The sequence below is a fragment of the Salarias fasciatus genome, chromosome 12, assembly GCF_902148845.1.
Source record: "Salarias fasciatus chromosome 12, fSalaFa1.1, whole genome shotgun sequence".
NCBI lineage: Eukaryota > Metazoa > Chordata > Actinopteri > Blenniiformes > Blenniidae > Salarias > Salarias fasciatus.
This window is the reverse complement of record NC_043756.1, coordinates 29,473,869-29,499,415: the sequence shown is the minus strand read 5'-3', so window position 1 is coordinate 29,499,415 and position 25,547 is coordinate 29,473,869. Positions and strand designations below refer to the sequence as shown.

Sequence of the window (25,547 nt, the reverse complement as noted above, 5' to 3'; positions counted from 1 at the left end):
AGAGGTTCGCTGAACCAGAACGGCAACACAACATCCTGCAGCACCATGCAACACTCTGGTATGAGCATTTCATCGTACAGCAAGATAATGACTCAGAACAGACGTCCAGGCCTGAGGTGGGAACTCTGATTATTCAAAACTTCCTAAATTGATTCTATAATGTAATTTTTAACTCAAATTATTTGTCCTATGCTTTCATTACAGAATACAAGGCAGTAAACTGAAGAACTGTCAACATGAAACTGGAAAAATGAGGCTGTTCTATAACATTTGACTCTCAGTAAACCTGTTTACGTCATAAAAACTAATTTTAACATAGGGATGACAAATATGTGCATGATGACTATATCATAAAAGTATATACATTCACCATCGTTTTACATGCAAACACAGGATCTTATTCTTATGGATCTTACTTTCTAATTGATTTTGAATGGAACGTCTAGATTATAGAGCACCTTCATCTCCGTTTTAGAATCAAACCAGGGTGCGTAATCCATAATTCATATGTAGAAATGTTTGGGTGTCTTTTCAAAATTTTACCCCCCCCCCCCCAAAAAAAAAAAGCCTTGGGAAGTTTCCAACAAAATTCATGTTTATTTATAAATTTGTGACAGAATTATTTAAATTAGATATGAAAACATTACAAAGCGAACAGCATCCACATTGGTCCAGTTCTTCATCACTGATCGTTGCTCTCGTAAACTTCAAATCTGTACTGGATGCCGTTCTCCTCCTGCAGCTCCTGAGGAACCCCAGGAAACCTGCAGCAGAAAACACCGATTAAAAACTACAGGAACAGTCAGTGTGGAAATAATCGGGAGGGAAACCCCAATTGGAAAAGTTTTGCTATAAACCATGTCTAACACACGTTCAGAGAATAAACATCCATAAACATCAACATAGCTGGATCACTAGTAGTTTTCTGTTTTCACTTGAAAACGTCACGTAAACAGAGCCTCAGACTGAAAATATATTGGTTGTTACTGTCACCCAGATACTGCAGCTCCATACATCCTAATGCGTCATGCTGAGGCCTTCAGGATAACCACGGCGGGTGGGCGGGGCTCTTACTCTGGAAGCAGACGGTATTTATCCGGACTGATTTCAGGGAGAAACGTGTCGCTATCAAACTGCTTCAGGATCCGAGTCACGAACAGCCGCCTGGTCCCCGGACTCTCCATCATCTCCTGAGGGGATCAAAGTTTCAAGGTTTATCATGTGCGGTAATACCGCTTCGTGTTGACTCACTGCTGCCACCTGGTGGACAGGGGTTTTATCACAGGGCAGCACCTTGTAGAGGGAGCTGCCGCCGATGACCCAGACCTGGTCCGCCTGCTCCGACAGCTCCGTGTCCACCAGCCGGAGAGCCGAGCTGAAGTCTGCAGCCAGGTGATGAGCTCCAGCAGGGGGCGCTCTGCAGCAAATTCAGTTTATTTTCAAACATTCCATTCTAATTCAACTATGCGTTATTTCAAATGTGATTACTAAACGAAAAAATCAAATTAATGAAATGAAGAATGTTTCACCGTTTCTTTATTCTCATGAGTGTGTGGTTTATCTGCTCAAGTCACCTTGTTAGCACACAAACCACATCATGGATATGAAAAATTATTTTCTCCTTTATCTTGTTTTTAAAATGATTACATATAAAATAATCTTCCTGAAGATTCCAAGTGAATACATTTCAAAGAAATATTTGTTGATATACTACATACATTTGGATGTGTGCTGATGAGGCTTATATATTTTGAATGTAACTGGTGTGTGTGTGTGTGTGTGTGTGTGTGTGTGTGTGTGTGTGTGTGTGTGTGTGTGTGTGTGTGTGTGTCATACATGCACTGTCTGCTGAGGACGATGTTGATCCGGTTGTTCAGAGGTCGGTTCTTCGCTGGGATGGAAAACCACGTCTTCCTGCCCATGATCACCACATTCTTCTTCCCTGTGATAAAGTTCAGCCTTCATTAGATCATGTCTAACACACACACACACACACACACACACACACTTTTTATAAAGAGGAAGGACAGGACATGAACATGAGAACTACTCCATCCTCTAAGACAACTGCACAAAAAAAGAATCTTAAAAAAATCCAGTTGTATTTATTGTGACATTACAAAAGTTTTCAATGCTTCTTCAATAATGTAACAATTTATTACTAATTACAAACTGACTGAAAAAAATTTAACACTGGCCTTATTATATTTAAATATCATGAAGATTTTAGCTTTATTAGTCTTTCTTTTTAGACAGAGAGAAAAAGAGTCACAAAATAATGAGTGTGAGACAGTGTGTGTGTGTGTGTGTGTGTGTGTGTGTATGTGTGTGTGTGTGTGTGTGTGTGTGTGTGTGAAGCTGATAAACCTTTAACCTCTGATTGTTGACCCCGTGTTTCACGTGATGCAGCTCACCTTCACGCGCTGTTGATGTCATCTTTCGAAAATGCGCAAATTCGTTACTGTAAAATGTAAAAAAATAAACAGACATAAGAAAAAATGTAAAGTTAAGAGTTAAAAAGGCGCCCGTCGCCCAGCTGCCCCCCGCACGCGCCCCTCACCTGAGCCGCACCGGGTGCCACGGCAGGTTCCCGCCGCAGCCGATCCCGAGGTCCGGGCACACGGCCACGATCCCGTTCAGCACGCGGGGCATCGTGTCGAGCTTCGGCTGCTTGTTTTGTTCTGTTTTGAATCCGGCGCGTGGGAGAGGTCTCAGCACACTCCCGCCAGACACTCGACAGAGAAGCGGATGTGACGTCGTTTTCTTCGTGTTCTCTCTCCATGGGTGCACGTGACGCGTTCGTACCGCTCATTACTGCCATCACGTGGTGAGTGGATAGATAGATAGATAGATAGATAGATAGATAGATAGATAGATAGATAGATAGATAGATAGATAGAAGCTTCAGATTGTTTGTTGGAAAATTGCACATTTGAACAAAATCTCAGTTTCCATGTGAGTTGTTTATCTAAAATAAATTTCAAAGTTACTGACAGTTAAAAAGTACATTTTTGTTTGGATGTAGCAACTTTAACTTTGCAACAACTGTAACTTTCTGTTTTTGGTTTGTTTTAAAAAAAAGTGTGTTATCCAATATTTTTGACTAAAGAAGTGGATTTTAAGGCTCCGTTTGCACGGCTATGTTTTAAGTAACAATACATCGATTCCGTGTCTTTGTTCTAGAATTAATTCACATGACCTCGTGTAAATGAGGCCTCAGTTGTTTTCTGAACATCGCCTTTAATAAACAATGAAAAAAGTAGAAACTGTGGCACATGCAGTAGAAACATCTTTTATTGTAACGCTCACGTCACAATCTGAACTATAAATACAAAAGGTTAAACAAAGCAAATCGAGGGGTAGAATTGATGACAGGCCGCAGAGCTCCCTCCATCTCTGCTCCATCTGATTGACCTTTGACCTCCGCAGGGGGCTTCAGGGGGCGCTCTGGCTGTGGATGCAGCACGGGCAGCAGTGCAGCGAGTCGTGGATGAAGAGGTCGCACTCCATGCAGAAAACACTGCGGCACGACGGGCAGGTGAAGACCTGCAGAGAGAGCAGCGTCGAAGTCATGAAGTAATCTGTTGTGATTATTATAATCCTGTAATCCCAACACTAATCTGACATGAGTAACGCTCTCTTTTGTCCGGAAGATGCTCTATAATCTGATGATTGTTTAATCAGGAGGAAGATGCTTTATAATCTGGAATAATAAGGCTCCCCCTCCTGTGAATATGAGTTTAGTGATGTCAGATCTTCAGATGATGTTAAAGCTGACGGCGGATCAGTAGCTGTAACTGAGTTACTCGTCCATTCAGTTACTGTGTAATGATCTGGTGTGGTGAGAAGAAAGTCTTCATACTCACACTTTTGTCCAGCTCTCCCTGACAGCCCCCACAGAGCCTGGAAGCAGAACACAGCTCAGATGAGGACCTTCAGATGAGGACGCCCCGCCCCTCCACCCCCCCGGCCCCCTGCTGTGCCGGTACCTGTCTCCCTGCGGCTCCTCCACAGGCGTCTCTGTGAACGCCTCCAGGGGGAAGAGGTGGTGGAAGGAACGGGCCAGGTGGGGGGCCGACACCAGGGTCAGACCTGGGGTCAGAGGTCAAAGGTCAGAGGTTGTGGGTTAATGCTGATGGAGGAGCAGCACTCTGAACCTACCGCAAACTTTACACTCCACCGGGAGCTCCGTGTACTTGGAGTGGCACTGAGGACAGAAGAATCCCCCCAGAGACAGACCGGGACCCCCGCTGCTGTCCAGGTGGCTGAGGACGGACAAACAACACAACACAACACAACACAACACAACACAACACAACACAACACAACACAACACAACACAACACACACATTTAGTTCTTTTTCAAACACACACACAACACAATTCACTTTACTGTCAGTTCTTTTTCAGACAGCCTCTGTCCTATATAGAATAACAACAATAACAATAATAATTATGATGAAAACCATAAAATAGAAATAAAAAAAATAGAAAAACTATGATTAAATATGTGATTTTGCATTTTGCCATTATTACTGACATGTGAATTAAATATACCTACATGGGTTGGTTGTTGTTTTATTAAATATACATTTTTTTCCACTCATCTGGTTCCAAATCACAACTCAAAATACTCAAAATGTTTTACAATATAAGCTTAATAAGAATAAGAATAACTTATTGGACAAGGGCAAATAAAAGGTACAGTGTAACTTTTGTTTTTTTTTTGTACTCACGACATGCTGAAGGAAGGTTTGGCGTTCTGGTCACTTAGCGAGGCAATGGTGTGTTGAGGGAAACCTGAAGACCACAAACAGCAGAAACAAACAGTGAGGACAATCTGGAGGACACACACCACAACACACACTGTGGTTACCTCCCCTCTGTGTGGAGCTGCAGTGATAAGACTTTATCTCAGACTAGATAAGAACTGAAACGGTGAATTTAGTTCACTACTGTTGAGCTTGGCTCTGCAGAGGGGGTTCGAGGCTACTCAAGAGAATGTTGGGGGGGGCTACTTGTGCATCCTTAGCATGTGGAGAATATATTAGGGTTAGGAGTTGTTTCCCCTTTCAACTTTCAAGAACTTGTAGGTGGAGTCATTCGGACAGTAGGATCTGTTCAACAAAATTATCCACACGGGTTCTTTGATGATGATGGATCCTCTGAAAGCTGATTGGTTGCGTACTGACCCATACGTATCAGGGAGCACTCGGACGAGGAGCTGGCCGGAGGCGGCTTGACGTGCAGCATCAGCAGCTCCCTGAAGTGGCTCTCGTCCAGGATGACGTGGTACGACCCGCCCGTCTCCCTCGTCAGCATCGTGCACACCCGCACCTCCGCCGACAGCCCGATCACCGACACCCGCACCTTCAGGGACTTCAGGGTCTGTGCGGGGACGGAGGCGGCGGGGAAGCTGTGACCGACCGACCGAGGGGGCGGGGGAGCGTGAGGAGGTCACGTTACCTTGATCAGGTCGTAGATGTTGGCCGGGTCGCACGTGGTGAGGCTGCTGAGGATGATCAGGATCTCCCGACTCGTGTGTCCGGGCATGTGCCTTCACACAAACAGCCACCGTGAGTCTCTCACCTCTCCAACATCCAGTATTGCTCAGTTTCTCTTTCCAGGAGCAGAGGAGGACCTACTTCAGGGTCTGCACTGCCAGGTTGAGGGAGTTGTAGAGAGACGGCTCCCCGACGCACGCCATGTCCACGGCTTTCTTCAGAGCGGCGATGTGCTTCTTCGGGTTTCCTGGTGGAGAAAACAAACATCCCAGCAGAGGTTCCACGGGACAGAAAGAGGTCAGACTTTACTGAAGAGCAGGTCTTGAAGTGTCAGACAGGGTTCAGATTGATCCTCTGATGCAGCTGGTTGCGTCTGTGTGACACTGCGATCTCTTCCCTCCTCCAGATGATGGGAGGAGCTCGTATGGCGCTCACCTGCCAGGTCCGTCAGCTTCTCCGCCCTTTTGTTTTTTGTGGTGATGATGCCAACCTGAAATTTAAGTGACAACGTTTTCAAGCAAAAACTGAAAACCTTTGATGCGTTTTGCGCTTCGGTTTACGCGACAACGGCACTGGGAGCCACTGAAAACACAACTTTTTGAAAATGGCTGAAGATGGAACTTCTGACAGAACACGCCGTGGTGCGCAGCAGCAGCAGCAGCGTCTCAGGAAAGCTGCGTCGTCCCCATTCCGGTTCCGTTTTCAGTGGCTCTGCTCACCGTTGTGGTGTAAACGGCACCTGAGGCGGCCTCCCTCTGAACGGGGGAACCAGAACGTGCGTTTACCTGACTGATGGGATTCTGATCGAAGTACTCGTCGACAAACGCCTCCATGAGCTGAGGAGGAAGAGGGGAGGAGTTACCGGTGAAGGTAGCGAATGGCTGCCGGTGCTCAGCGTGTCGGCTTTACCTTCAGCGTGGAGGTGAGGCGGTTCGGTTTCAGGTCCTGGTCCTCCATGGTGCGAGAACAGTCGATCACCACGTAGAGGTGGCGCATCTGGAGCAGGAGACGTCACTGTTCACAGCTGTTCTACAGACGGCTGAAAAACATCTCCTGTGCTGTGTGCCTGCGAGGGAGTTTAGCTAAAGATCCTCTCTTCGTCAAAGCAGTCACATTTTATAACCACCTCGCCAAGAGACTCCAGTAAAACACTAAGATATCAGGTCGCATAAAACTGAGTGAGAGGATGAAAATGAATGAAAACATGAGAAACTGTGACATCTCACCATCCCCAGCCTGACTTGTCCATGACTCTCGATCACTCTGCAAACAGAAACATGTTTCAAAGCTCCAACAGCAGAGACATAACTCAACACAAACTCAACCCCCAAAATACTTGGAATGTTATTTTTCAGAAACAAAAACACAATGCAATGATATTCAGATTCAACAACTGAGGAGAGCAGAGACAGCCTCTCAGGCGTGATGACAGGACTGTCCTCCTTCCATCGACAGCGTTAAACACCGTCCAGAGAAATCTCTGAGCCCGGACCCAACCTGTCTGAGACGAGTCACTGACATCTGATTCACATCCAAACATGAAAGGTCTCAATTTCAAAATCTGTTTTTTTTTTTTTTTTAATTTGCTATTGGGAGCAATATTTATTAGAATAAAAATTCATCACATTGTTTTTATTTCTCTTTGCCACAGCGTCGCAGCTCTTTTGGCCAACAGGGCTGATTGACTGAACTGTCGCTCACCTTTTCCTCTTGGACTGGTACAGGATCTCCTCCACTGTGGCTTTCAGGGAGCCGGACTCGTCCTCCTTCAGTACCTCCCTGCAGGTCACAACACGCCGCGTCAAGACGACATCACACTATGTCACATTAAGACGATATCACAACGCTTCACGTTAAGATGGCGTCACATCATGATGATGAGACACCGCATCATGTTGAGACGACATCACACTGTATCACACTAAGATGACATCATGTCACGTTAAGACGGCAGCACACCACGTTACGCTACGATGAATCACACAACTTCACTATAAGACGACATCAAATAGCATCGCATTAACAAGACATCACATTGTGTCGTGTTGAGGCGACACTCTGTCACGTTACAACGACCTCCCGCCGCCCCCCTGCGTCCCCCCTCAGTTCCTCAGCCTCACCATGTCCTCTCGTAGCCTCCTTCCCAGCGTTTTGCTCTCTCAGGCTCTTCGTCCATTTTATAGCTGACGGTTCACCTTCCAAAGAAAAACACACAACAAAAACTACTTGAAAGCCTTTGTGCTGTTTGCAGGCTGAATGCTGTGAGGGAGATGATGGTTACAAAGAGATTTTCAAACTTTGCTTATCCTTCCTCAGGCCAGATCCAGCCCTCTGGGGAGCCCGTTTTTAATTTAACTCATATTTGAAACCTGGGTTCAACGCTGACTCCATCTGAGGTGTCAAATTTAGAGCCCGTTCTGGCTCGCAGTGTGAGCTTGTAAACAAATCATCTTGACACTTTACAACTAAATCAGGTTAAGTTTAAAAAAAAAAACAACAAGAGTTGAATTCCAGTTTTAATTTCAAAATATACTCACATCTTATTGTAACAAAGACAAGGGTGAGGGTTGCTGTGATTTATGGGGTGCTGTGCAGTCATTAGACTGACCACTCCAAGTAAAATTATAGTGTAGCTGAAACAGTTTGACATCCTCTGTCCAGGTTGATCTCTCTGGTTTTAAACCATCAGAGTTGTAAACTCATTTTACTGAAGGAACACTGTTTTGTCAGTTCTAACTTTACATGTTACCAAATGAAAAGATATGGGCTTGCCATATTTATGTAGACAATACTAATCTGCATTCATGTGTGACACCACAAGATTCATGTAATCACTACTCTGATAAAACCAAACATTTGTGGATCCGACTGAACATAAACTGCTCCTGTCAGAGGAATCAGATCCGCAGATGTGTTAATGGACTCTGGCATCGAGCTGTCACAACAGAGTAAACTACCGCAGATTAATTCAGCACAAATACAGATTCTAAATACACTGTCAACTTATATGCGCGCTTTAGTGCTTGTGCAGTTAACACGTGTTAATAACCCTGATTAATTTCTTAAAAACGAGATGAACATGTGGAAATTCCTTGTTTTCTGAATGGAGTCTGTACTGCATCAGAAAGAAAACATTCCTGACTGGCGTTGGAAACAATCAGCTGCTTTATGTTTATGAGACGAACTACACATTATTCATGCAAGGAAATTCATATTATTTAGGATGGTTACAGTAGCTGTATTTTATGATTAATCTGAAAAAAACTTACTATTTAAAGAGTTAAAATCAGCAGACAACAACACCACCGGCGCGAAGAGACCCGGTGCACCGCACTCTTCATCCGGGTGGAAACAAGGCGGCCAAGTAAAGAGTTCCCCATCATACTAATGCAATACACATTTGGGCGACTTACGCCCCCTACCGACTGCGCTCTGCATGGGTCCACAGTGAGATAGACAAAGCGCTTCTAATTGTAAAATCTACGGAAACTCTAAATGCATTCAAAGTAATAGAGCTGTGTAAGGCTTTATTTACAAAACGCAAGTCACAGCTGTAGTAAACTGCATAAGGAGACATTCTACAAGTGCTGAATTAGTCCCAGTGTCATCATGACTGCTTAAATGAGTTATATCCCAAACGTTCATTTAAATTCTTAAAAGAAATATCCTCATCATCAGCTTAAGTGTAAGAAACTTCACATGGACAAAGTTGGAGGAGACATTTTTATTAGATATGGAAGTGACAATAATTCCAGTTGGAACAGTAGTGAGTGACAAAGAGCTACACATGGATTTTCTTTCACTGTCACCACAAGAAATAAGCTTGGAACGAACAGAGAGTTCATCATTTACAACATCACAAGAGAAAAAAAAAAATCACTATTTACAGGAGATAAACAACACCGCTTTAGCTTTCACTGCGCAATTCAACAAAAAATAAAAAAAGCGGCTGCAAAATTAAAATCAATTTAAAAAAATATCTTATACACCTTCATTTTTCTTCATTAAACTGTACAGGGCTCATTTTGGAGTGTGTGTGTGTGTGTGTGTGTGTGTGTGTGTGTGTGTGTGTGTGTGTGTGTGTGTGTGTGTGTGTGTGTGTGTGTGTGTGTGTGTGTGTGTGTGTGCGCGCACACGCACGCATGTGGAGGGCATATTCTGTAAAAAGTGAGCCTGTGGGTCCAGATTCAGGGAAAAAGCCAAAATCTATTACTGGTACATCCAATACAGACACATTCTTGTTGTGTGCATATATGTGTGTGTATGCTCACATCCAAGTACACACAATTCAAACATCATTTAGCTGCTATATCAACTTCATGATTACATCATTTATAACTCTGGTTTGTTTTTACCCTGTTCGGACTGCCAGGACCACTCATGTCTTCAGCACGGTCTTGTTCTCCATTAGGCCTTCAAAACATCAAGTAGCAATCTTTCATTTCAAACCAGAGGACAAACAAAAATACTTTAAGAACTGATTTAGGTCTACAAGTCAAGACTGAAGGCAAAAAACAACTGTGGTCACAACAAAACTGAGAGGTCAGCGGTGTATCTCTCACACACATAACAGATTCACGTTGGCCTTCTCAGGCACATTTTCCCTCGGTGTAGACTGGCAGGCTCACTGCAGAGTGGCTGTGTGACTTCTCCTGTCCACTTTCTTTACCTACACAAACTTCATGTCCCTGAGGAGAACGGCACATGGACTTAAATAATGTGTAAGCTGACATGCACAGCCTGGAAGTCCAGACTGACGGCAAATTCGGATTTGAACTTTACAGGTCTTTTCACACACACACACACACTGACACTATACCAGCCCAAAGAAGCTTAAGCATGACACTTTAAAAACGGCACGTTGATGATGAGGATATTAAAAAAAAAAAAAAAAGACTGGATAAAAACGGCCCAGATGACTGCGACCTCTCCAGAGGACCTGGCCCAGGAGCAGAGCCGTAGCTTCATGGCCGGCGGTCGTAGTCGCTGATCTGCTTCTTGATGTGCGACAGTTTGGCGCGGAGATACCTGCACCTCCTCTTCTTCTCCTGGTAGTCTGGAGACTGCAGACAGAGACAGACGTGTGATTTCTTCCACATCGGCCTCCATGTTACCAAGTAAAACTATATGTGTTTGACATTACCTTCTTGTAGTTCTTCAGTTTGGTGTATTCGCTGAAGGCATCCTGAGACCAGAAAGACAATTATCAATCTCAAGTTATCAATATACGTGTATCAATAAAAGGACCAGTTATATGCCAACATGTACACACACACACACACACACACACACAGAATAAAACAGATTCGGGACCACCACAAAGCCCCTCAGGTGGGAGAGAAACCAGCTCTCACCAGAAACTGCGGGCTGCCCTCGGTGTGTCGGTCCAGCTCCGAGTTCAGACCTGCCAGGTCCTGGTTCACAGAGTCCAGCTCCGCCTGCAGGTCTTTGTACTCCTGATGGTCACGGTCGAACTCCCGCTTGTAGGTCAGACGCTCCTGTTCATCGATGATCGGGGGAAACAACCTGTGGGAGACAGCAGAGAGCTCAGCTTTCAATCACAAGGTTGTAGGTTTTATTCCCCATATGTTTAGCTGTCCAAATGTCCTTGAGCAAGACACTGAACCTTAAACTTGATCCCGATGGATAAATGGAACACGATGCATGTGATGCACACACACACACTCACATGCCGAAGTCCTCCTCGTCGTCCAGGTCATCTCCAGACTCCAGACCAGTGTCGTAGTCCCGGTATTTGGACTTGGGACCCCCCACAGAGCTGTTGATGTCCGAGTCCCTGCAGAGGAGAACCCATGTTTCCAACAGAAAGCTTCTAACCATCAAGAGAAGAGCTCTGATTTTTACCAGACATCAAACAAACATGAAGCTCTGAAAATGAAACTTTTTTTTTTTGTCTTCCTGCTCAGAAACCAAATATAGCATCAACGCTCCCCCAGCTCCTCCACAGCTCCTCCACAGCTCCTCCACAGCTCCTCCACAGCTCCTCCACAGCTCCTCCACAGCTCCTCCACAGCTCCTCCACAGCTCCTCCACAGCTCCTCCACAGCTCCAGCCTGTCGCACAGAACTTACCCAGGCAGGTAAATCGGTTTATGGTCCAAAGAGTCCAGATATTCAGCAGATCCGCCAACTCTGTAATTGGGAGAGTTCACCAGTGCGTCAGGCTCTCCAGACACTTTAGTTACCTGAAAGAGAAAATAAATGTTTTCATGAGGATATTATGATATTTAATTATGATAGTCAATATTTGAGAAATAACCACATATTGCCACTTTTTAATTACAACAAAACTAAAACACCTGATGTTGACATTTTTTCCCCTAAAGATCTGGTGATATCTTGCATTGTATTATCACTTTTTACCATAAAGGAATGCTTTGGGCAGCAGATCTAACAAGTGAGGAAATAAAAGTAGTAACAACACTGTTCAAACTCTACACATGCTCCTGTGAATTTGTGTAGTTTCCAGTCAAAGCATCTCAAAACCGCACACACAATGAAGGGTCAGATTAACTGCTCGGTCATTTTCAGGATGTCTCTGTATTGTCCTGCAAAGATAATCTGACTGACGTCCAGGCTGTGATACCATTTCCAACCACCAGGTGATACACTGAGTCACTCCAGTATTTCAAGTGTTCTTGGTCCAGTCACTAATGTATGAGTCACTATCAATCTATCACCATCTGCAGAGCAGCTGTGAACATTTAAAATTCCATCAGGATAAAGTGAAACTCAGAACAGTTAGAAACTGCTCAGCCGAACGTTGTAGCTTCTCAGTATATTTTCACTATGAAATCGGAAGTGCAGCAACAGAGTCATAAATAACGACAAGACCCTGAGAGGAGCTGCATTACAGAATTTACATCAACAGCTTTATTGATGAAGCACCTTTAAACACCTAAATTTACAAAATGTTGAGTAATTTTGTCACCTGGAATGAACAAATCTGTAAAACCAATCTTTTTTTTAATGCCTTTTTTCCAAACATAGAATGTAAAGATAACTGAGGCCTTTCACTGTTCGTCACTTTCAACACACCACCATCTGCAAGTCATGTGGCATCTTGTTGAGGGTTTATTGGTCAGAATTGCTTCCTGTTTCATCATTACAGCTGATTAAAGTATTTGTGTTTGTCCAGCATTTCAAATCTGTTCTTGTTACACGTTTCGACAACCTGTGATGTTTAAAGCTGAGTAAGTCTTCAGTCGGAGGTTTCACATGTTTTCCTGATTCATATTTGTCTCACTTCAGGTGACACGAGACAGACACTGTGTTGTTGTCTGAAGCAATTCACCAAGACAGACTGGTTCCTCTGCTTCTTCCCGCATGCCACAGATACCATAAACAGAGCCTGAGCCCAACTCCCTCTCATCCAATACATCTGCTGAGACCTCACACCTCGGTTTCAGACCTCAGACCCTCAGAGTGGGATTCTAAAAAAACCACAGCTGTCAAAGCAGGTTTGCGAAAGCTGATGGTTGACGACGTTGTTCCTGGAATTGCAGTAATTATCAGTGCTGCTCTGTGCTGATGACGTGTTTCTTATTTTAGAATCACGCCATCTTGTCTTCGTGCTGAAACCGAGAGTGGCCACACGGACCACACCCAGAAACTACAGGTGAAACCAGCCGACCCTGCCCCTCGTCTCAGCTCTCACACTCACATTATGCTACACAACAGGCTGTCCTCACAGGGAGCCGGTGATCTGACCAGGTGTGTGAGAATGGCTGGTGAAGACAAGAATAAAAACTCCGCAGAAACAATTCCAAGAGCAGGAATAATCACATTGCTGTAATAATCCCATCTTAATCCCAGTTTAACTGAACCTCAAAAATGTGATACTAGACACTGGTTTACAGGGGCTGCACAATATAACACAAATTCGTCACTACCTCAATACAAAGATGAACAATACAAACATCACTGGAGACGTGAAAAATAAAGACTAATAATCATGATTTTTTTCCAGAAATTATTTCTGTTTACTAATTAACAATTCTCTAATTGAGTCACATCTGTAATTATATCAAATCTGGAGACCACAGAGTGGAACCCAAATGCACTAAAATGAATAAAAAAACAGTAAAAGCAAATGTAAAGAAGAAACAAAAAAAGAATAATAACAATGGCCCACAACTCTAGGTACATAGCGGCTAATCTGAGATCTTAACCTGCCGTTAACCTGGCGACATTGTTATCAGTGTTGCTGGCTTTAACTTCATTTAACATCAGTCTACAATAGTTTGTCTACACGTGTTTAAAGAAGGATATCAGATTATTCAAAGATGTCAGAGTATTTTGAGAAATCTGGGCGTGCTGATCAGATTTCTCTGAAACACTCGGGAGAGAAGTGGAGGAAGCAGAAACAGACAAAAAGACGCCGACTTAGATATCTACTAGCTCTCATCAATCCCACACCTCCCTGTGCTTATGGAGAAACATTTTAAGTTTTCTGCCATTATTTTAGGTATAACTGAACATTTCAATCCTCCACCAGGCTTCGTGACTCTCACTGACTGCTTGTGATCATAAAAATGTCGAAGACGCCTGTAAAGGTTGAGTTAAACAAACTGTCTCAACCTCTCAGGTGTGTGAACTTCATGTTAGTTCAGCCTGAGCAGAGCGGGACGCTGTTTCAACAGGTTTTTCATGACTTCAGGCAATGTCATTCCCTCCAACATCGAGGCAGTGTCTCAGGTTTACACAAACCACTGCCACACACACACACACACACACACACACACACACACACACACTCACCCATTCCCCAACGCTGTTGGTGAGGCCAGTGTTGACCACCTTCACCTCCTCCCACAGGATGCGCTCCTGGCCGTAGCGTCTGATCTGAGCGCGCGTGCGGACGGCGAACACCAGCAGGATGATGAGCCCCACGAACACCAGGAAGCCCAGGACGATGGCGATGGCCTGCGGGGGACACGACCCGGCGTCAGAGAGCGGGCAGCAGCTAACACGGCAACAAAACTGCACGCTACACCGCGCCAGATTAGACCTGCTGAAAGACGTTCTCACCTCCTGGGGCTCCACCACGCAGTAGTGGTAGAGGTACTGGTTGAGGAAGATGCCCTGGGCCTGGTTCTGATTCTGGTACTGAGCACACAGCTGCCGGATCTGGCTGTAGTACACTGACCCCGAGGACTGAGCCGTGGGGTTGACCGCCACCAGATACACAATGGTGGCAATGATCATCAGGAAGGCCAGGATGGCGCAGATGATGATGGTCGCCAGGTAGAACTTGTGCGAGCGGGCGGCGTTCTGCCTGGAGATGACCAGGACGAAGATGATGAGAACGGCGATGAAGGTGATGGCGGAGATGGCGATGATGAATCCCTTCCCGGCTCTGGGATCCATCTGTGTTCCTCCGTAGCCATAGCCGCCACCGTAACTTCCGCCCAAGCCGCCGCCGTAGCCGCCGAAGGCTCCGCCGCTGCCGATGGCGGAACCAAACGAGCTGCCGAAACCCCCCTGGAAGGAGCCGCCGCCGAACGAGCCGCCCACGCCGGGCAGCAGACCGGCCCCGCCGCCCATCAGGCTCATGTCGTAGTCCCAGGCCAGCGTGGACGCCACACAGGCGAACACGGCCACGCACATGATGATGATGATGATGCAGAGGATCTTGATCACGCCCGGCGACGACGTCCAGGTGTAGAAATGGAGCAGTTTGTCTGAGGGGTAGTAGAACGCCGGGTTGGACGTGCGCTCGCTGTATCTGTATTTACTGCAGCAGAAGAAGAGCGACGCGGTTAGGACACGCCACTCACAAATATTTAAGGAAAATTCAATGCACAGAACTTCAGAAACGGATCAGAGAGGCAGGTTATCTGGATTAACGGTGTCTTTTTTCACCATCTTTAAAGTGTTGAAACTTTAAAACGTTGTGCAAACGGAGCCTTAAGAGAGTGTAAGTAAACTTACTGCTTGCTACCACTCGGGTAGCTGTGATTGTTGCTCGGCATGTTGAACTGTGACTAGATCTCGACCTGTGGACACACACACACACACAAACACACACACGGTGTTGATTCATGACAAAAACACAACAGGAACTGACAATGAGAGAGCAGGCCGCCATGACGGATTGACCAGGAGTCTTCTAATATTGGTCCTTTTCAGAAACGCAATTTAAGTAGTCACACACAAAAGAGGGGAGCTCTCAAGGTGCAATACGTAATGTTCATCTAAAAACTATTAAAAATAATAAAACAAAACAACACTCATACGTCTGTTAGCCACAGCTAAAGTCAGATATTGGTTGTACAGCAAAAATAAAATGACCCAGAGTTTTTTTATAATTAACAAATAGGAATCTACAGAAGAAGCTGAGTCATACTGCTTAAATTGAAAAATACATTTTTCCAATTTTATTTCCCCAAGACTTCATTTTTTCACTATTTTGATTCTTGTTTTTTTTCCCACTTTTGAACATATTGATTGACAAAGGATGGATCTTTATAACACCTGCTTTTTTGTTTGTTTTGTTGTTTTCACATTTTAAATAAAGTTCTCAATCTCACAAAAAGTCAAAGTTTAGGTTTAAATGTGACAGGAAAGTGTAGTTTACATTTTCACTGATTATTTCAGAGTGCGTTAGTCATTGTAAATTTTTAAATCAACATTTCATTGTAATTAATACTAAATCGTGTCTCTCAGACCCCATTTAAACATTTTCAAGTGAAAACGTAAATCTTTTGCAGCGTTTTGGGTGTCTAATTACATGACAACAGAGCATGGAGCCACAGCGACAGTGCAACTTTTTGAAAAGGCTTTGACTCCGTCTCTCTATAAATAGGGAAAATATTTTTTTGCCTGAAACACTGCTACTGGTCATGCACACAACGGCCACTGGAAATAGTTTTCCTGCACAACCATGAGTAGATGGACACTGAAAACTGAATGGCGGTTCACGAGTGGGCAAATACACAAGTATAAGTAGTGAGAAACAGCCAATGTTTTCCTCCAGTGTGTCATGACTCCCAGTTCAGATTCCCCCCACTTCGTCGTTCTACAGTTGACAGCCACTGTAATAACAATTCAACCTGGTTTTCTGTCCATGTGAATATCCCTGTACTCTCAATGTTAATATTTAGAGTGTTTGTCCTCTGTGTTCATGTGTTTGTTTTTTTAATTACAAAAACACAACAGTTCCCACAACTGGCCTGGTATGATAACTACAATGATTGAGCAGTTCTACCAGTTTCTGGGTAAAAGGACATCATTTTAGAAATTCAATATAACCCCAAAACTTCTCTTAAAAAACATACAATTATGCATTTTCACTTAAGTGTTGTGAAAATGAGCCTGACTGTTTTTAATATATATTCATCTGAAAGTCTGTCAGAGGATAAACAGGGCTGCAGCTAGTGCTGCCCCCTGCTGGCCAGGAGTGGATCTAATTTCATTAATTCTCTGCTAATGCTGCACCTTTAATGTCTCTGTTGTTTGTGGTGAAACAAACCGGCTGCATTCCTATCGTGGCTCTAAAACTGAAACCGAGTCCAACACAAACTCAAACCTGCATCTTCACCGCTTTTGAAATATTAGCCCACAGCTCGGTGCTTTTCCAAACCTACAGGCCTGGAAACAGGTTGTCCTCATTTTATAGCTTTGAATATCACAACGTGGAGAAAACTATGTTTCCACCTACTCTTACAATATTTCTTCACATTTACCAAACCGGTTGATAAAATACTCAATTGCTTGATCACATTTTTAAATACAAGCATTTTTAATGTTATTTGAGGCCTTAAAAGAAATAAAGCATTAAAAATACTGACTGAAATGTGGCGAATACATCAGGCAAACAGGTATTTCCAGGTACATTTTGCAGAACGACACATTTAAATAATTTCTAAATTAAACTTAACGTCACATTTATTGCCTTTTTCTTTAAATTCGTGTAAAATTGTCCCTTCACGTCGACGTTAAATGTGATTCGGGGGGTTTAAGGAGACTCACCTGGTGTGAAGATGAACCGTCCGCTCCTGATGAAGCCCGAAAACACTCTGCGCGCGCGTTCCCCGTGCGTCGTCCTCCGCGCGCTCAGGTGAAACAAAGAGACGCGCCTACAGGTGTGGGCGCGCGTCACCTGGTCTCCTCCCCCAGGTCATACAGGATTAACCTGTCTCTCCTCCGTATCCCTTCTTTTTGCAAAAACACCCACAGATATGCTTCAGTGTCAGATTTAATGAAAATCAAATTTCCAAACTTCCAAAGCTCTTTCAATCAAAAATCAGCATTTATTATTTACTGATACATCAGCATCATGTCATCAAACTGGCATCGAAAGAGTTAAAATCCTGATAACTGTTGAGGATGTGATCGTTTTGCTGAGTCTTATTCAAAATATTCAACACCCCCAAAAAAGCAGGAAAAAAAAAATCTTATTTTTGACGATAATTTTACGATAATTGTGAGAAATTTTTTTATTCCACTTTAAGTAAGAAACGACAACGTATTTTTGAGTTGATCTATTACACAACAGAAATGATAATTCTGAACATTTTCTCGAGATTTTTAATTATATATAATTTATGAAAACCATTAACACAGCTTACATGATAGCAGATGAAGAGGGAAAAACTGTTTATCTGAGGGACTTAAAAAAACACCTTATCACAGTTTTATAAGCATCTGAAATGTTTTCATTTTGTAGTTTTACATGTTAAACATTGGTGACTTTCTGGTCAATGTGCTTTATTATGATCATTTTTACTTCTCTTACTTATGGTTAAACGTGATCACTGTGGTTATAGATTGTTTCTTAAATGAATGCCCATATGAGCTGTTTTATTCACTTTGCATCATTTTATAACCCATTTCCAAAGTTTTTCAGTTCCTTTGTAATATTTTAGGTTAACTTTGGGTGATTCTTGTCATATTTCTATTCATTTTTAGCTTTTTGTAAATGCAATATGCATCATTTTGCATTTCCCATTTTAGCTTCACTTTTATGGATGACTGGATGTTTCGCAGGTTAAATTTAATGTTTTTGATGTAAAATCTGAGGATGTGTCATTCCTCAGAGTTCTCTCACCTGTGTCAAACTAAAATTCTCATTAGTAAGAGAACCATATTTTAAATCTGCAGAATAGCTCTGAAGCTCCTGCACTAAATCCGTGTTTATCCGGTTTTCCTGCTGAGTAAGATCACAGAGCGGAAAACTAAACAAATACCTTCAGTGTTACAAAACCTGACACCGCGCAAACAGACAATAGAAACACCTCAACCCGACAAAACCAGTCCTCCAGGCTGCAGCAGCCATTTTGACAGATCCAGCCGAGAGGCGACATGTTGCCTCAGAGGGAGCTCCAGGCCATCTCCAGGCTGACAGAGTCCCTGTCCCTGCCGTTCACACCAGGACCCTCAAAAACAGGACCTGCAGACACCTGAGAGAGCAGCCACACCCTCAACACAGCCTCTACTCCAGTTACAGCTGCCATCGCACTCACAGAAACACGAACCTCTGAAAACATTTGCACCGGTGACACAAGAAAACAGCACCGTACAAGAAATACTGTGGTCAAAGACTGTGACGTGATTCAGACGAGAAAAGACAAAAGGACAAGACCACAAAGGATGTGAAATGGGATGCAGACAAGACAGAAATGAGGTGGGATATGAGGAGACAAGAAGAGACAACATTCACCACCTGCTACATGCAAAACACCACCTAAACACACAACCATGCTTCAGATTGTCCTGAAAATGTCCCTCAATTCAAAACAAAACCCAAAGCAAACAAAAATCCAAGGGACACCATCAGTTTTTCTACAAAAGATTTTCATTGGCATGAAACAGAACAAACTATAAAATCCACAAAAAAGTAAATGTAAAAGTCAGACAATGTCAATAAAAACACACAGGAATTAAAAAAAAAACCTTGAACTGAATATATACAGATATAGAAAACATATTGAAGCATCATGAAAATCAGAATTACTCTTGCTTTAGTGACCCTGCATGCATCGTACAAAACATCTGTGCACTGAAGAAGCGGGTGTGTACTTTATTTTTTAAAACATGTGCATTAGATTGTCAGGCAAAGTTCATTTTTTGCCATGTTTAAAAAAAGAAAAACTAAAGAAAAGCTGTTTTAGACTCTTTACATGAAGAAGCGAGTGTAAACACCAGCAATGGCAGCCGAACAACATGGTGTTGTCTGCATACACACACGCTACGTACATGAAACATTACTGTTGCTTACATATTTACAGTCAGACCTGACCGCCATTCTTTGACCCAAACACTTGACTCGTGTTTCCTACACGCAGGGCGAGCTGCTCGCTGTTAGCCTTTAGCTGTCATTCCAGTTGGTGCTGTTGTTGTACTCCTGAATCTTCTGCTTGATATGGGACAGTTTGTTCTTCAGATACTCACACCTCTCCCTTTTCTCCAGATATGTGGGGTCCTGATAGGGAATAAACAAAATAAAATTAAAAATTAAATTAGGTAAGCATGCCGGATGCCAGCTTTAAATAAAGGCAGCAGCAGGAGGAGACTCAGTCTCGTCCTGCTGCTAACATTAAAATCTGTTCGGATAGTAAAAGGCTACAATCATACAATATTGCACGCCCCAGCTGCCGAACAGGACAAGGGAAAAAAAAAAAAATTAAATTAGGTATTTAATCACAGGATGCTAATAATATTACATAAAGATAGGGGTGAACAATAAGACCATGGAGATATACAGTATATCCTGAAATAACTTTGCCTTGATGTTCAAAATGGTTTATGACCGCACTTCCCTGAACAAAAATGAATTTGTCAGAGCTGGTTCAAGTCCTAGAAATATGCTTTTTTTTCACATCTATGCCATGTCTCTTTTGTATAGCTGGTTGTAGAAAAAAGTGCCTTTGTTACAATTTGTTTGTGTTGTTGAGCCAGAATTTGTTTTGTGGTAAACTTTATTAAAATAAGTTTCTATCATATTTTACCATTATGAGAAAAAAAACTATAAATTTTGGTCCATATAAAGATTTAAATAACAGCAAATATGTATTAATAGAAAATTGTAACAATTTGTGAGATTGATATCAGCTGTGTAATCTCAGCCAACCCTCCACATATCTTTACAATGAGACTCGATGACGACATGCCTCCATTCATCAGATGTGACTCAACACTTTCTGGTAATCGTTCTGATGCTCTTCCTGGTTTTGATCAACAATTAGACACGAATGAAGCGTCTATACTGTCCCTCTGAACAGCGGAGCGATGGCTCAGTTCCTACCTTTTTTTTCTTTTTTGTAATGAAGCCAACACAAGAGTGGTACAAATAAAAATGGTATCTATTTATTTATGTGGTCAGGTAGATGAACAACACTAAATGCAATGTTAGAGTGAATACTTACAGCTTTCTTCCTCTGATATTCCAACAAAATGTTATTGATCCGCTCTTTCTCCTGAAACAGAAACAGAGTTGAGAAAGTGTTACCTGTCATTAATCTAACTAGTTGATTACTGATTTATAAAGTAATCAGCTGAGTTTATAAAGTAAAACAGTTACTTCACATGTCACTGCAAAAAAAAAAAAGAAAGAAAGAAACTACTTGGAAAAATAGCTCTTTATTTTAATTTTGTCTCAGTATGTCCTGCGTCAGTGATGCTAATATACCTGAGTTGTCAACACTGGGTCAGTCTAATGACTGATTCTCATTAAATTCAGCTGAAGTTCCATCAGTAAGACAGAGGAAGATGCTCTATAATCTGGATGTTTGCTCAATGTTGAAGCATATGTCCAGTTGTCAGATACTGATAACCGAGTGGCTGATTTCATGATACTAATCAGTAACTAAAAAGTTTAAGGTGGAGATGCTACATGATTTAAAACGTGTTCTTTTCATTAATTGGACGCTGGTACCATCTGACTGGAAGGCCGTGCGGGAAGGTTCTTCATCATCTCGTCCATCTCCTCAAACTTCTTGGCCATGGCCTGAACCTCAGCGTGCAGCTCCTTGTATTCGGCGTGCTGGTCGTTGAACACGGCCTTGTATCGGTCCTTCTCCTCCTCTGTGCGGATGCTGGGGTACTTTCTGTAGACGCAAGGCACGGGGGTACTTGTGTGTTTATGCATCATTCTTAATCAAAACGACTGAAAATCTAAATCTAAACAGAATGAAGTTGTTTGAGCGCTCACGCCACGTAGTCGGCGATGATGACAGGTTTGGGGATGTGTCCGGCCGGGATGTGACCTCGCAGTATCTCTGGCTCCGGTGTCATCATAGTGGCGTTGACTCGGTGGGCAGCGGCGTCCATGATGTCCGGCTGCAGGGTGGGGGGCGGAGTGGGGTCAGAGGTTCTGGAGGCTGGACCCAACTGTGGACAACAAACAGTTGATAGTGTGAAAGTCTTTAGCTCGATCGGAGGTCTTAAAGTGGAACATGCTGTCAGAGAACATGAAAAGTCTGGATATTTACCATGGACAGTGGGACTGATGACTCAACAGTTTTCATCTGGGTTTGTTGAGGTGAGAAGAAGAAAAACTGTTTTAATTACATACTGACACAGAAGAAACCAACAGCTTATCCTAAAATTGAAACAAGCATGAAAGAAACTTAACAGAAGCATGAAAATTTTAATCCGGACTTCGAGGCTATCGATAATGCAGGATCTAAACTACTAAGTGAATTCTGAGGGGAGGGAGTCTGTTCATTATTCAGCCCCTCGACAGCAACACGTGCATTGCTTCAATATCTTTATTCAGTATTTAATTTCTGCAGAATTTTGGATAAAATATCTCTAAAGTTAGTGTGGGAATGATTTTCTGTCAGAAAGCGACAAGCTCAGAGATGAAGTGTTCACAGCTGTTCTACAGATGTGAGAAGTGGAGCTGGATGCTGTGCACCAGGACTGGGGCTTTACATGACAACGTTCCAAGTGAAAACATCATTTTAGTCTTTTTGTTTCAGAAAAGCAATGTTTTAACATGATGGCTGTTTCTAAGAAAATAAAATACTGAAAAGAAAATTATTCAGCAATGAGTTGGCAGTGTTGGCTAAGTTTGTCATGAGACAACACACATGACCACAGAGAGCGAGACACCGCAAAAATTAACCATGGGAGCAAACAGGCATTCGAATAGACAGATGATGAAATTGGACTGCTTTTCAGGGTGACTCTTCACTCTTAAGCAAAAGTCCCAGGAGAGTCTGGACTGGGAGTCATGACACTGGAGGAAAACACTGTTGTTATCGTCCATCTACTCACACATGTGCAGGAGGAGTATTTACTTTGGCCACGGTGTGAAACGCACAGCAGCAGCGTTTCAGAAAAGCTGTTTTCAAGTGTTTTCAAAAAGTCGCATTTTCAAGCGGCTCTGAGCCGAGATGTCATGTAAACAGACACCCAGAACACAACCAAGGTTTTCTGTTTTCACTTGAAAATGTTGTTGTGTTAAAACAGATGAAGCCATAGAACAGGAATCTGAGGTGTCGCAGGGTCAGACCTCATATGCGAGCCCCTCCCTCCTCATCCGAGCCGCCTCGTGCCTCCACAGCTTCAAGCAGACTGCGGCGCTGATGAAGTACAGCACCATGTTGATGAAGATGAAGACGATGGCCGCCGTCTGGCCAGCTTCGGTGCGACAGAAGGCTCCGTTCACCCCGTTATTGAAGACTGGCGTGTTACAGAGGCCCCCCCGATTGGTGTCCCTGACGTAGACCACCCCCGCTGACAGGTACAGCACAGCCAGCACCAGGTTGATGCAGCACTCGGTGAGGGGCCACCAGGACGAGTCCAGGAGGATGGCTCTGTAGTAGAGGGTCATGCCAAGAACCACCAGAATGACGGTCACTATCCACGCCACGCCGGCCACCACCAGCACGAAGGGCGTCTTGGGGCCGGAGTAGTAACTGCCCCCATACCCGCCCACGCCCCCGCCCAGTCCTCCATACAGCTGCGGCTGGGAGTACCCATACATGTTGAACCACTCATTGTCCTTGTGGACGTAAGCACAGACGCAGGCAAACACGGCGCCGCCAAGCAGCAGCTGCACACCGCCCAGGATCCTCAGAAGCCCCGCCCACGACTTCATGTAGGCGTAGCGCTGGTGGTACTCCTCCACCTTCTCCTGGTACGTCTGCGCCGACAGGTTGGTGGGCACAGCAGAGGCGGAGTCCAGGGCTTCGGCGCCCAGCAGCAGAGCGTCTCTCTCCTTTTGGGATGTGTAGCTGCCCCCAGAGCCTCCATAAGGGTCCCGATACGACCCAGGAAGGGACGGGGACGGGGGGGCCGAGTGAGGCGGGGAGCAGGGGATTCCTCCTGTGGTGGCGCCCTTCGTGGACGAGGGAGCGGGGGACTGAGAAGAAGGAGCGGACCAACCGTTGCTGCCACGGTTGCCGCTGTTGCCACGGAAAAAGTTCTTGACTGAGTCTGGGATAAAGCGGCGGACCGGTTTGATGTCCATGGCATCAGTGTCGGGTTCCACCGGCTCATCGTCACTGGGGGGGTAGAAGGACTCTGGCCCAACAGCCGGATGCTCGGGCAGAGGGGGTGGAGGGAGGGGGTCCAGGCTGACTGCCGGCACCGTCCCCTGCAGGTTGGGTGGGGGTGGAGGCGGGAAGAAGTCCGAGCCCCGCCCCAGGGAGCCCGCAGGGACCTGGTCATAGATTGGGAACTCCCTGACCCGGTCGAACCTGGAGACGGAACCAGCTGCTCCTGAAGACATGGAGACCAGGACTCTCTGCTCACTGGAAGAACCACAAAACAAACAATCACACAATTCGATCGGATGTGGGACAGACGAGCAAAATCACAGCATACTCAAGTATAAACAACCACAATTTCAGATGTTTCATCTTTCTTTCAGAGCAACAAAGCATGAATACGGCAACATCTATTGAAATATTCTTTCATAAAACCTGGAAAAAGCTGAAAATATATAACTTTATATTTTGCTCCGACTACAAATGCAGGGTTTGACTTTGTCCTTGTTTTGGCTTTTCTGCAGCTTTGAGTACATTTTTAGAAATCCTCCCTCATAGTGTGTTAATGCTGCATCACCAGCACGAACAAAGGGATCATGTTTATGTCCACAGCTCTTACTGAAATGGTTCAATCTGCAGTGGATAAACGGTTCCTTTTTTCAAATCTAAGTTCACACATTTGGCCTAATCGACTCTTTGGTGGGCCGATTCTGGACTGCCGGTCCTATGTTGGACTTCCTTGATCCATTTGGTTAAAGCGAATATGATGGACAGGTGAGCAGTCTATCACAGGACACACACAGACACACACACACACACACACACACACACGCGCACACACACGCACACACACATCACAAAGAGTTTTCAGGTCAATGTAAGCTTCCTCTTTTTAAACACTGTACTTACACAGAGGGAAACAGATAAAAGTGGACTGTGTCTCTCCTGAAACCAGTGGGCTTTTATTAAAGTCTGTTCTGAACTCTGATGAAGCTTCGGGGCATAAAAAAACAACTGTGTGTTTTAAAGCAAAGCAAGCAAACCAGTCTGCTGGTGAAGTGACTCCAGTCACCTGATGTGAAAACACTGCATGATGAAGGTAATTAAAGAGAAAGCAACAACACCGTTTAGGTTCAAAGCTGCTCGGTGATTTTGGGTTCTTCTCAGAGAAGTTCGCGCTGTTTTTGTATTTTATTTTTCGGTCAGTGTGAGAGTAGTGAGCGGAGCTTTGAGTGGACTCACCTGCTGAAGTGCCTCCGTGTTTCCTCCGCCTGGCAGCCTCTTTCTGTCCTCCCACACCGGTGCACGCTCAGCCGGGCCGCCCAGCAGCGACTCGCCGCGGAAAGGTTACCTGAGAGCCTCCAAACTCACCTGTCCCGTCAGACCGGTCACGTCACCGCGCGCCGCGCCGCGTTCAGTGCATCCAGGCGCGCTCCCGATGCGTTCATGACATGCTCATGGTGCGTTCACGGCCTGCAGATCTCAGGAAGTGATTGGTAAAGGAGAAGACTACTCCCTTTCTCACTGTCATTTTCCATGTACACATTTAAAACAAGAATCATGATCTTACTGTTTGAACCCT

At 44.2% G+C, this 25,547-nt stretch overlaps 4 protein-coding genes across 4 annotated transcripts; all 4 read right to left on the bottom strand.

Annotated features, from left to right (window-relative positions):
- Positions 1–596: 596 nt before the first annotated feature.
- Positions 597–2,737, bottom strand: dhfr (dihydrofolate reductase). The gene is made up of 6 exons (XM_030104638.1): positions 2,561–2,737; positions 2,415–2,461; positions 1,837–1,942; positions 1,294–1,417; positions 1,075–1,190; positions 597–764 (listed from the first exon to the last, which is right to left on the bottom strand). Exons 1-6 carry the CDS (start codon positions 2,650–2,652, stop codon positions 683–685), a joined length of 567 nt encoding a protein of 188 aa, XP_029960498.1. The 5' UTR covers positions 2,653–2,737; the 3' UTR covers positions 597–682.
- Positions 2,738–3,201: 464 nt separating this feature from the next.
- On the bottom strand, positions 3,202–8,850 carry gtf2h2 (general transcription factor IIH, polypeptide 2). The gene is made up of 15 exons (XM_030104636.1): positions 8,775–8,850; positions 7,626–7,700; positions 7,207–7,284; positions 6,732–6,768; positions 6,415–6,501; positions 6,291–6,341; positions 5,941–5,995; positions 5,647–5,752; positions 5,468–5,558; positions 5,194–5,389; positions 4,738–4,801; positions 4,162–4,265; positions 3,990–4,092; positions 3,867–3,903; positions 3,202–3,546 (listed from the first exon to the last, which is right to left on the bottom strand). Exons 2-15 carry the CDS (start codon positions 7,679–7,681, stop codon positions 3,436–3,438), a joined length of 1,176 nt encoding a protein of 391 aa, XP_029960496.1. The 5' UTR covers positions 7,682–7,700; positions 8,775–8,850; the 3' UTR covers positions 3,202–3,435.
- A 688-nt stretch (positions 8,851–9,538) lies between these two features.
- On the bottom strand, positions 9,539–17,579 carry oclnb (occludin b). The gene is made up of 9 exons (XM_030104635.1): positions 17,499–17,579; positions 15,459–15,523; positions 14,556–15,261; positions 14,286–14,450; positions 11,598–11,710; positions 11,195–11,302; positions 10,860–11,031; positions 10,649–10,690; positions 9,539–10,568 (listed from the first exon to the last, which is right to left on the bottom strand). The coding sequence occupies exons 2-9, from the start codon at positions 15,497–15,499 to the stop codon at positions 10,470–10,472; spliced, it is 1,446 nt and encodes a 481-aa protein (XP_029960495.1). The 5' UTR covers positions 15,500–15,523; positions 17,499–17,579; the 3' UTR covers positions 9,539–10,469.
- A 137-nt stretch (positions 17,580–17,716) lies between these two features.
- On the bottom strand, positions 17,717–25,342 carry marveld2b (MARVEL domain containing 2b). The gene is made up of 7 exons (XM_030104811.1): positions 25,208–25,342; positions 22,987–24,229; positions 21,959–21,994; positions 21,679–21,857; positions 21,403–21,574; positions 20,894–20,944; positions 17,717–19,950 (listed from the first exon to the last, which is right to left on the bottom strand). The coding sequence occupies exons 2-7, from the start codon at positions 24,205–24,207 to the stop codon at positions 19,837–19,839; spliced, it is 1,773 nt and encodes a 590-aa protein (XP_029960671.1). The 5' UTR covers positions 24,208–24,229; positions 25,208–25,342; the 3' UTR covers positions 17,717–19,836.
- Between the last annotated feature and the right edge of the window lie 205 nt (positions 25,343–25,547).

What these genes read in the sequence shown, in the direction of transcription:
- oclnb (XM_030104635.1), bottom strand. Translation starts at nt 15,499, where the DNA reads ATGCCGAGCAACAATCACAGCTACCCGAGTGGTAGCAAGCA. An exon ending in GCGTGGTGGAGCCCCAGGAG is followed by an intron (nt 14,451 to 14,555) that starts GTGAGAACGTCT and finishes TGTCCCCCGCAG; the next exon opens with GCCATCGCCATCGTCCTGGG. An exon ending in AAACCGATTTACCTGCCTGG is followed by an intron (nt 11,303 to 11,597) that starts GTAAGTTCTGTG and finishes TCTCCTCTGCAG; the next exon opens with GGACTCGGACATCAACAGCT.
- dhfr (XM_030104638.1), bottom strand. Translation starts at nt 2,652, where the DNA reads ATGCCCCGCGTGCTGAACGGGATCGTGGCCGTGTGCCCGGACCTCGGG. An exon ending in GTCCTCAGCAGACAGTGCAT is followed by an intron (nt 1,418 to 1,836) that starts GTATGACACACA and finishes AATTTGCTGCAG; the next exon opens with AGCGCCCCCTGCTGGAGCTC. An exon ending in AAATACCGTCTGCTTCCAGA is followed by an intron (nt 765 to 1,074) that starts GTAAGAGCCCCG and finishes TTTCTGCTGCAG; the next exon opens with GTTTCCTGGGGTTCCTCAGG.
- marveld2b (XM_030104811.1), bottom strand. Translation starts at nt 24,207, where the DNA reads ATGTCTTCAGGAGCAGCTGGTTCCGTCTCCAGGTTCGACCGGGTCAGG. An exon ending in ATCATCGCCGACTACGTGGC is followed by an intron (nt 21,575 to 21,678) that starts GTGAGCGCTCAA and finishes TTGCGTCTACAG; the next exon opens with AAAGTACCCCAGCATCCGCA. An exon ending in CACGGCCTTCCAGTCAGATG is followed by an intron (nt 20,945 to 21,402) that starts GTACCAGCGTCC and finishes TTTCTGTTTCAG; the next exon opens with GAGAAAGAGCGGATCAATAA.
- gtf2h2 (XM_030104636.1), bottom strand. Translation starts at nt 7,681, where the DNA reads ATGGACGAAGAGCCTGAGAGAGCAAAACGCTGGGAAGGAGGCTACGAG. An exon ending in GACAAGTCAGGCTGGGGATG is followed by an intron (nt 6,502 to 6,731) that starts GTGAGATGTCAC and finishes CTCCTGCTCCAG; the next exon opens with ATGCGCCACCTCTACGTGGT. An exon ending in GGTGGAGTGTAAAGTTTGCG is followed by an intron (nt 4,093 to 4,161) that starts GTAGGTTCAGAG and finishes CTCTGACCCCAG; the next exon opens with GTCTGACCCTGGTGTCGGCC.